This window comes from Mus caroli, unplaced genomic scaffold (genome assembly GCF_978045245.1).
Source record: "Mus caroli unplaced genomic scaffold, Mus_caroli_1 scaffold_16, whole genome shotgun sequence".
Classification (NCBI taxonomy): domain Eukaryota; kingdom Metazoa; phylum Chordata; class Mammalia; order Rodentia; family Muridae; genus Mus; species Mus caroli.
The window spans coordinates 95,141,473-95,152,689 of NW_028227271.1; the positions used below are offsets into that span (position 1 = coordinate 95,141,473).

Genomic DNA, 11,217 nt, shown 5'->3' on the forward strand with positions numbered 1-11,217 from the left:
AATCTCTGGTTTATTTCATTTTTCACATAGCTGTTATTCCAATGAGTGGATAAACTGTAATTTCTTTTATTTCCTGATTTTAATTTCTCAGACCTCAATAAATAAATCTTCCATATCACAGTTTTATCAAAAATTGTTTCTCCAAAGTTTTCAATTGCCCATGCGCTTTAACACTGATTTCTCTCAAGAAAAACAAATTCATTCACATGTTGCCATTGTCCGGCAAAACGATTTCTATTATATCCTGAGAGTGGCTGGTCCCATACAATGGGAACAGTGCAATGCAGCAGAGGAGGCATTCTGAACTATTAGGAGAGCTTATGAGATAAGAAAAGTATAGGAGTAAAAAGAACTTGTCAAATACATGGGAGTTTTATCCCAAATGATAGGAGAAACAAGAATTGAAGAACGAGACCTCACAGAGGATTGAAGAAGCTGTCAGAACACAGTGAGATGGCTCAGTGGTTAAGAGCACTGGCTGCTCTTCCAAAGGTCCTAAGTTCAAATCCCAGAAACCACAAGGTGGCTCACAACCATCCTTAACGTGATCTGATGCCCTCTTTTGGTGTGGACAGCTACAGTGTACTCACATATAGTAATAATAAATAAAACTTAAAAAAAAAAAACGAAAGAAAGGAAGGAAGGAAGAAAAGAAAACAAAAGAAATGGCTGGGAAAGGAAGATTTGTACTAGAGCATAGGGATCCAGATAATGAGGAGTCACCAGGAAGTCAGTGTATTATATAAGTATTATGAAAAAGACAGAAATACTGAGTCTTTTTAACTGGAAGTCCACCATGGCTAGAGGAAACTGGAAGTTCCTCGTGCTGGCTGAGGAAAAGCCTTTAAGGAGCCAGAGTTCCCAATATCCTACCCCAGATCAAACTTAACATTAAGATTCCTTTTCTTTCCTGGTCCCACTTAGGGACCTTAGCAACAATGTCAGCACATTCTTAAATAGCCACAAGCTGCCGAGAGTGAACCCCACCAGAAACAACAGAACATCCAGCAAGTTCTGAACGTGCCACGGCTGCTGAAAGACATGGGGCTTGAGGTGTGCGCCTCCCCCGGTTTGTAGGATGTGGTCAATCCAGCCCACCAGACGCTGGGTGGATGTCAAGGGGTAGGAGCGCCTGATGGCTCTGGCAGCCATTGCTGCAGACTTGTACCTATGAGCAGATAAAGAGAGAATGTGTTACCAATGTAATATACATACACACACACACACACACACACATACACACACACACATACACACACACACACACACACACACACACACACACACACACACACACACACACACACATACACATGTATTTTTTCCAAGGACATACCCATAGGTCAGCATCAAACAAAATTGTTGGCATACCCTTGACACTACCTACCTGAGTTCCAACTAAACGTTTAATAAAATGCTAAAAATAAAATCCTTATACAGAAAGGATCAAAATTAACCCTTGAAGGGATTTTTTTTAAAAATGACTATGTCTGGAAGGATTGCACCTATGGTGCTGAAGGTGTGCTCACATTAAATGCATTGGAATATGTGACAGGATGTACATCTGATGAAGCGGTTAGAACATTGAAACCTGAGTATGTATTCCTATTTGGTTGTGAAATCACTGTGCTAGGTGGGCAAGTGATATGTGGGTCACCTGAGCATGTCTCACTTGTGCTAGACTTATGAAAAGTTCCTCTATGACAGACCTGTCTTAAGCCCTAGGAACAGAGTGGAAACTGCCTCTTCATGGTCCATTCTTTCTAGGTGCTAGTGATGCTTCTTCATGGTCCATTCTTTCTAGGTGCTAGTGTAGCGCAGACAATAATGACACACCTGTTGGAGATGTTGCAAATCTTTCCAAGTGTCCAAGAGAAAGTGACAGATAATGAGAGAATTCAAGGGTAGAAAAAAATCATAGCTAAGTACATGGTCTCCTAAGAGGAAGACATTTGAGAGATGGTTCTCCAAGTAGCATCACAAGACCTTAGGAGGAGAGACCAGCCATATGAAGAATAAGAAAAGGCCTTGTAGCTTGAATGAGAATGACCCCTGAAGGCTCATATGTTTGAATGCTCATTTTTCAATTGGTGGCTGTTTAGGATTAAGAGCTGTGACTTTGTTGGAGGAAGTTTGTCACAGGAGGTTTTAAAATGCCCACAAGAGGCCCAGTCTCCTACCTGCAGAGCAGAATGTAAACTCTAGGCTACTGCTCAAGTACCATGCCTGCCTGACTGTGCCCATATCCCTAATCTCTGAAACTGTAAGCCAGCCCCCAATTAAATATTTTATTTTATTTTATTTTATTTTATTTTATTATTTTATTTGTTGCCTCTTCACAATACATTAGTAACTGAGACAATCCTCTTCTGACTCAACTGGAAGTCTGTAGGTATCTGATAAATAAGCTGAAAGATACTGTGTAGATAAGAAATCATCACACCACAGTAGGTAGAAACATACTCTCTGCACTTCACCTAAAATTAGGATTAACAACAAAGGAAAGGCAGGACCTTCAAGAATCACGCACATGTTTTAACACATCCCACAAAATTCTGGTTTCATTGGAAAACAGACAACACAGATCCCTGTGTCAGGCCTGCATTTAGCCTACAGGACCACAACCCAGAGAGCTGCATACCTCTTGTCTTCTATGACTTCTTTCATGGTGAGCGCAAATGACTCTGCCTTGAGCGTCTGTAGCTGAATAGAAACACCAAGGTTCTTTGCTTCTACTCGGAACATGTTTTCAGGTTGGTCTCCAAAAATAGTAATCCCCACCATGGGTACTCCATGCTGGATAGCCTCATTTACACTATTCAGTCCCCCATGGGTGACAAACAGACGGATGCTAGGGTAAGCTGTTGAAAAAAAGAAAGATGGTCCAAGATTTCAGTATAAAAAGGTTCAGGTAACAGGTAAAACAGCAGAGCCAAGAAATACCAGTTAAAAACTCAAAACTGCCTGAAAAGAATGTCACTTTCCTAAACCAGTGTGGTTTCCTAAGTGCATTCCAAAGCATAGTTCTCACTCCTTATCAAAGAGTCTTCTCTCAGAAGCACAGGGAGACCATTCCAGAAAGCTACCACTAGTCAAAATGTATAGAACAGCTGACTGTGGGGTGTCTGGCTCTGACTGATACACCTACAATACATTTCCTGCACTTAAGGCTCCAGACACATCCCAGATAAGTGAATGGCAAGATCCTAAGACCCAAGGAGTCAGGAAGTCCTTGTAACTTTGATAGGTAAATTACACCTGCAAAATCTCAACAGCACAGCTTTCTAACCTGAACAACAACAGCATCAATTGACATCCCAGTATACATGAGAGGTCATGGACCCATCACTAGATAAAGAGTCAGGCAATGACAGCTGAGAGAGGGAGAATTAGCTTCCTCCCTCCCCAGGAATGAGCTCCTGATTGGTTTTATTCAATAGCAAATGGGCAACACTAGAAACATAGACTTGCAGGCAACACTGGCCAGACACAGCAAGTTATGTTTATATGTTTACTTGTACATGTATGTAGCAGAATAATTAGAGAAGAGAAGGCTCTGTGACTTGGGGAGGAGGTAGGTGAGGGGTGATTTATGGGCAGTGTAGATGAAAGAGGAGGGATGGGGAAAAGAATGCAATCATATTTTAATTGAATGAAAAAATAGAAACTAAAAAGGGGATATCCCAGAATGCAAAGTTCACTTGACTCACCACACAGATTCTGACTTCTCTGATCTGAGAAGCCAGGGACAGCTACAGAGGAGAGTGACAAAGACAGGCATGTCCCCGGTTATTGCCCTCATCCATTTCCCCTGTTAATGCTTTTTTCAGTTTTCTCATCCATGCTTTCTCTTGCTGTGCACTTCTGCTTTCTCACTAATTGTATCCTCTGTGTATTGCCTACTCTATTTGGAGAGAAGCTTGCAGTATGGGCACAGTAGACTTTCACTTCAGTATTTACAGGGCTTCCCCATTGCTCCACGCTCAGAACAAGCTAATAAATTATTGATGGTTATAAAGAATCCATCTCGGAATGTGTTTCACATGGAATCTACTCATGTTCCCTGGAAAGTAAGTCCTTCCTCTGTCGTGTAGCTGCAGTTTTACTAAAAAGCATCTTTGTCCAAAATTTCTCAACTAATTTTCAGCCATAATCTCCTTTTTGAAACTCTGATCTAGCCAGTATGGTAGTGGTGAGTCTTCACATGGCAGTACAGAACCAAGAACAAGGATCTGAAATGTAAAGAACCCTCTCTTGCCCAATTACTCAAAGTCTCAGCATTATATCTGAGGTTATCCGGGTTAATATGCAGGTAAATTCCAGTGTCCTTAAATCCTGAAGACTTCAATAAGGAGATTTGCATTTTCAACCTCAGTAGACAAGTAATTTGTGTCTGAATGTTTGCACTCCCATTCATGCTAAGCCTATGCCATGCAAATATTCATAGAGTCACTGCAAGCCTACAAGCAGGACTCTGTGCTTGCAGTTCACAAGTCTATGATCAGATTAAACTGACTATATTCAGCTTAGATACTGTTCAAGGAAGAAGTTTATTTGGAGACTTAAGATGGTTCCTGAGTTGAGCAGGAAACAGAAATTGCTGCTATACCTGGTCTGAAGCACAGCCTGACTCCCTAACAACTCCAGATAGCTTCTTCCCTGCCTTCTGGAGACTTATCTTTATGATCAGCATCTTCTGTGAATATCAGTGCCCAATGAGACAGTAGGTGAGTCTACAAAACATGAAATGGGAGTAAGATGGCAGATCTGGACAATCCTTACCCAACAGGTCATTCTGAGGAATCCAGTCCACTATTTTGACATTTGGGGCCAATCTGACATCTCTGGGCCAATGAGAATCCTTGCATGTCCATAGAACCCCTTGAGGGAGGCGAGCAAAGGCACTGTTCATCTCCTTAATAATTTCCATGGTCTGATGCATGGTTGCTATGGAGGCCAGGGCCACAAGGACAAAACCTGAGTCTTCAAACTGAGAGATAAAATTCTCCAAATCCTAGAATTGTAGAGGGAAGACAGCAAAGGAGGTGGTTTATAAAAGCCAAGGCAGTGTTGATGAGAAAGCAGGCCAGGTATTGAGTAAACCCATGCTTCAGGAGCTCATGTTCTATATGATAAAATTATTTCATAGTCCTTGTGCAACTGTGTCATGTTCCTGTGTTTGTGCTTATGGTGTCTGGATTTACTAGGAGCCGTTTTATGAGATTTACCAACATATTCTCACATAAACATATTTTGGGTTTTCGTTGTTTGATTGATTGATAGTTGATTGATTGATTGATTGATTGGAGCAGATTTCTCTATTATGTTGCCCTGACTGACCTCAAACTCACAGATATCCATCTGCCTCTACCTCCTAAGAGCTGGGGTTAAAGATATGTGCCACCATGCCCAGCCTGACATATGTTTTTGAATAATTAAGAATGACTTGGGGCAACATCATGTATCTCACTCATGTGATGATGTCCTTAATACATAACATACCTGCAAAAGTTCAAGATCCTGAATGTCTATGTCTAACAATATTTATGAAATTGGGAGTTTGAACAGTTGAGGTTGTCCTTCTTCACTAAAATCTTAACTAGAGTATCAGACTCATCATCTCTTCCATTGAAGGATATGGGTGGAATGGAGATTTGAGAGTTTTTCATGCAGACTTAGAGATGCTAGTGTTTTGGCTAATGCAGTGGGAATTCTTGATGAAAAAAGGAAAAGGAGTGATTGACCTTCCTGAATATAAGTTGAAAAGCCACAAATGATGTTAGTGTCATAAGAATTATGAGCAGGAGGGGGAGATCTTGTCAAATGTACCACTTGGTCATATTTTTGCTTCAATATTCCATGATATTCTGATTTTACTGATTTTTTTAATATTTCACTTCCTGTTTTACTGTTTGAAGCCATGACATAAAAGTAGAAACAGGGAAGCATCTTTACAGCACTAACCACCAGGGCTAACCTCAGTTTGGTGTGGTAATGATGTATATTACCCACATTGTTGGGTTCTTATTTAAGTGAAATTTGTACATTGCAAACATATGTATTATAAAGTAGAACTACACATTAATTTAGTATAGTCATTATGTTATCACTAGTCCTATATAATCTCTACTTAGAAAAAAAAAAAGCCTTTTATTGAGTAAGCATTCATTCTCCATGCCTTCCGTTCCTGAGCTCTAAATTAACCAATTTGATTATTGTGTCTCCATATTTGCATATTATTAAAACTATACACCAATGGAAATATGCATCATATGTCATTTTGTTGTCCACTTTACTTTGTGTACAATTTTGAAGTTTATCCACATCATTTTATATACCATCATACTTTTTGTGCAAGAAAAATATTAACACATATCAGGCAATTTTCATGCACCCATTGGTCAACATCTGATTTGATTCACTTTTGATCTCTTATGAATTACCCTTACAAGTGAATATATATGCATAAGATTTCACTTGAGTAACTAGGGTTTTTTTTTTTAATTGTTTAAGACACGTTGTTAGGAGGAGACTAACTTGATATGGCAGTTCTAAATTTAGCAATTTGAGGCAACACTAAACTATTTTGAATATCAGTTTTATCAGTATATATTTATTGTAGAAATATACTATACCAAAACTTTTCACACAGTCAGTTTTATATAATTTATTATCTTCTAGTTTTGTTTTCTAGGCTTAATATAAAGTAATAGTAACTTCATCAAATGTATTGGGAACTCTTGATTCCTGTGAAATTTCCTCAATGTCTTATCTTTTTCTTTTCTTTTTTTTTGTTTTTTGTTTTGTGTTTTGTTTTGTTTTGCTTTGTTTTTTTGTTTGTTTGTTTTTTTGTTTGTTTGTTTGTTTGTTTTAAAGACAGGGTTTCTCTGAGTAGCCCTGGCTGTCCTGGAACTCACTCTGTAAACCAGGCTGGCCTCGAACTCAGAAATCCACCTGCCTCTGCCTCCCAAGTGCTGGGATTAAAGGCATGCGCCACCACTGCCCAGTTCTCAATGATTTAAAGTACAGAAATAAACATTCACAGAGGCAGGCGGATTTCTGAGTTCGAGGCCAGCCTGGTCTACAAAGTGAGTGCCAGGACAGCCAGGGCTATACAGAGAAACCCTGTCTCAAAAAGCCAAAAAAAAAAAAAAAAAAAAACATTCACTTAAACATGTCATTAATTCAAAATTAATCTGCATAGCACTAGCCTAATTTTTGTATACTAAAACTTTTTGTAATGACATAAGAAAAACAGGGAAGTACAAAAACTGTGATAGACTGATAGTAGACTTCAAACATATATTTTATAATTGACTTTAAAAGAATTGGTCTGAGTGAATGGTGCATTTATTAGTTCATACTGGAAATCAGTTTTTAAATGTCTAAAATTGTGAATTTAATTTTCAATTCACTTTCAGGCCAGCACCTTTAAAACAATTGATTAACCTAATCAGACATTTATTACTTATCTTTGTTAATATCAACCAATTTTATACAATTAGTTAATTGAAAACTAATAATTGGTATGTTTTTTATTTATTGAATATAATTAAATATTCAATTTTATGCTTGATGTACAACAATTATTTACTAATATGGTCTACTAACACCCCCTGTCAGATTTAGTGGACATTCCCACCGTTACTCCCCAGTGGATGGCTTCCTAGCCCCAGTGAGCTTTTGTTTCAACATTTGGCAGGCTGGTTGGTTTCTATAATATCAGCTGTAATGCTGCCTCCCAGTCAGATATACTTTCTTTCCCTGAGCTCATCCCCTTTGGATTTCTACATCATCTGATCATTCTCCCCAGTCCTCCCAGCTTTCCCTTGCCATAGTCTATTAATTCAGCTTCCTATGTCTGTTGTCCTTTCAATTTTGCTTTCTTTAGTTTATGACTTTGGTTCACATTCTTTCCATAACTGATAAATTTATCCCCTCTTTTTTTGACAAAATCCTGTCTCATTGCTTCTCAAATCAACTGGGTGTCCTTTTAAGCTGATCTTCATCCTCTGAATAGCTCAAATCCTACAGATTTGGGTGTCATGTATTCCTTAAAATCCACCTTGCAGAAACCAAGTAAATAGTGTATTTTACATCTCTATCAGAATAGATTATCTCCTATATTTTATTTTATCTTCTCTGAAAATTTAAAGATTGATTCATTCACTGTACTTTTTCAGGTTCAGAGTCAAATAATCATTTTTAACTGTTTTCTTTCTGCATTTTTATATACAAAGATGCTTATTAATTTAAAATTCACTAAAAGATCTATGTATTTTCTTTTTTTGTAAATTTATCTTTTTACTTACTCACTTTACATCCTGTTCACTGTCCCCTCCTAGTCCCCCCTCCCACAACCCTTCTCCCACCCTGCTCCCCTTCTCCTCTAAGCAGGTGAGGACCTTGGGCATGCCCCAACCCTGGCACTTCAAGTTTCTGAGAAGGTAGCTACTGAGGGATAGGCCTATTTTTAATGAAAGATTTTGGTTACTGATACAATCTACACTCTAGCTTCAGATTTTCTATTTGCTCTTGACTTACTTTTGCATACATACATACACACAAACATATATATATATATGTTTGTGTGTATGTATTTATATATATAAATTTGTACTTACTAATTTATCCATTCAACTAGGTCATATACCTTGATAATACATCATGTTTGTAGAATTTGTTTGTAATTCTTATTGTTTAAAGTTATAATGTGCAACTTTTGCCTCATAATTTAACTATTTAATTCTTCTTTGTTATCTTTTAAAATTGTCCTGTGTAAATATTTGTCAATTCAAACTACATGAACAGCATTGAAAGCTTACAGTTATGAGCTCTAGTACCAAGGGTTCAATAGGCTAGAGACACTGAATAACAGACACAGTTCTTGTTGCCACTCCTGATAAGTTCTGCCCAGCTATATCCGTTTTCAAGAGTTCTCTGTTAATTCTTTAAGTCTTCCCAGTTACCAGTTATTGGACACCAGGACAGCTATCAATCAATAGTAACTAGCAAAGATGTTCCATCAAATCCAGGACTCTGGGGAAGCAAAAGAAGCATAGACTTTGTACCATATAAGTAGGTCTTTAACCTTGGAGTTGAGCAAGTTCCAGCACTGTACTTTAAGATGTGACCCTTGACTATGTCCCCTGCTTCAGCTGAGTTCTGTCAGGGGCTCATCTGGCAGGTAACTATTTCAACCTATGACCTAGAGGTCTCTGCATGAGATCCAAACTGACAAATTAAAATAAAAATGTCAACTTTAAGTGAAGAGCTAGTACTAATCATTTCAGAACCAGTGCATGGCAAAAAGTATGACTTACTTCAGACCCAGGATTACTCAACTACCAATACAGTGAAGGCCTCTACATGAAATCCATACCAAGAGCTAAGGTTTAACTCACCTGTGGTATTGGCTTAACAGGCTTGTCCAGTAAACCTCCAACATAAATAGTATTGGGAAATAGGGGGCGAGCAAATTCTAGAGCAAAGTCAGAACTAAGAAGCCACAGCTCAGCTTTCTGTAAAAGCTGAGACAAAACTGGCTGAGAGCCTTCTTCAAAATGCTCCTGGATGGTACTGTCGAACTGAGAATGTATTTTCTTTTGTCTCATGGAGAAATCAAAACTCATCAGAAAATTCTTTACTCTGCCCCAGAAGTCCATTTTGTCAGTCAGGAGAGAACCAGACATGGGAACATAAGACAAGGGGCTTGGGAGTCCAAAGTCAATATTGTTAGCTAGTATAGAAAGAAAAACTACAAATGGTTTTCCAATCTTCTCAGCAACCAGGAAAGAACAGAGATCCACTGCATCAAAATACAACAAAATACAACAGGTCTCATCCCTTAAGGCATCCATGATGTCATCTCTGCTTAGCAAGTGAGTGCATAAATTCCCATAGTGCTCGTATAGCTTTAAGACTGCTTGGAATTCCTGTCTGGAATAGGAAAGCATAACAAATATGGTAGGAGGTGTTAATTTCAGACTATTCTTTAGTATACACCAGGACAATACTTTAGGTAAGTATTACAACCACATCTCTCCACTTAGTAATGATTATCTTCAACTCTGCTAATCTGTTCCTCATATTTCTACCCTCTAAAATGTTTCCACTTCCTCTCATTCCATTTTCCCCACTTATTAAAAACCCCATCACCATCAATGTAAACACAGTTCCCTCTTTGTTTGCTGTTACTGACCATGACAGTTCAGAGTTCGCCGTATAATTGTTCAAATATATGATTTTTCTCTTTAAGCCACATTTATATAAGTTATCAAGTGACTCTATTATTTCCCCACCAATCTGTGTAACTTAGGACCATTTCCTCACTGATGATAGCAATTGTTTTTAAGCCCTGTGCTTCTTACATTCTATCACAGAAGGAAGTCCATAATATTACATTCTATTTCACAGAAGGAAGTCCATAATATTAGAATTTAAAAAGAAAAATCTGAGAAGTAGAATTTTCTTCTTCCTACTCTACAAATTAAACCATTAAATATAAAACTACAAGACTCATTTAAACTTTATTTTTATGTAAGAATGCAATGCATGCTGACATGCTGACATAACTATTCTTAATTTATAATGCTGCAGTTCTGAACACACTCAGTCATGACTCGTCCAGGAACTCTACTCTGAGACAGTCTTCACATCATTCTCTGTATTGAAAAAAAAAAAAAACCCTTTCTATAAAACTAGAAAAATGGACGATAAAATTCCTGCCCAGAGAATGTAGTAAAGTTTCTACTATCTAGAGATCACAGATTCAAGATGGGGTGAGAGGGTGTGTATCTAAACAGTATGGTGCAGAATCCCACAACAAAACCCTCAAGGTCAGAACCTAGAATCACTTAGATCTCTGCCTCTTGTGCAGAGAACATCAAGTCACAATGTGGACTTGGTGGTTTAAGTTCCTCACCCAGCTGGAGGTTGGCCATGTAGAGGTTTAAATCTTTAATAGTTACAGTCTAATGGAAGGTGTTTGTGGGCCCTTCTTAGGTGATTAAGATAGTTCTCATGGGACCCTGGGTTACTTCTTGAGAAATTATTATCAAACAAGTAACCCTACCCCCTTGATGAGCACAAACATACATCTCACCAACACCCTTACACTTTCAGTTGAGTTTAGCTGATAGTGGTGCCATTACCTTGAACTTCCTAAGCTATAGCCCAAATAAAAAATTATTTTTCTTACAAAATCACTATCTTCAA

General features: G+C 38.2%; 1 protein-coding gene across 1 annotated transcript; it reads right to left on the minus strand.

Annotated features, from left to right (window-relative positions):
• Window positions 1-891: 891 nt before the first annotated feature.
• Window positions 892-9,875, minus strand: LOC110310907 (UDP-glycosyltransferase 3A2-like). The gene is made up of 4 exons (XM_021184076.3): window positions 9,405-9,875; window positions 4,783-5,014; window positions 2,642-2,861; window positions 892-1,168 (listed from the first exon to the last, which is right to left on the minus strand). The coding sequence occupies exons 1-4, from the start codon at window positions 9,858-9,860 to the stop codon at window positions 892-894; spliced, it is 1,185 nt and encodes a 394-aa protein (XP_021039735.2). The 5' UTR covers window positions 9,861-9,875.
• Window positions 9,876-11,217: the final 1,342 nt, after the last annotated feature.

What these genes read in the sequence shown, in the direction of transcription:
- LOC110310907 (XM_021184076.3), bottom strand. Translation starts at nt 9,860, where the DNA reads ATGGATGCCTTAAGGGATGAGACCTGTTGTATTTTGTTGTATTTTGAT. An exon ending in CTGTTAAGCCAATACCACAG is followed by an intron (nt 5,015 to 9,404) that starts GTGAGTTAAACC and finishes CTACAATTCTAG; the next exon opens with GATTTGGAGAATTTTATCTC. An exon ending in GAAGTCATAGAAGACAAGAG is followed by an intron (nt 1,169 to 2,641) that starts GTATGCAGCTCT and finishes ATCTGCTCATAG; the next exon opens with GTACAAGTCTGCAGCAATGG.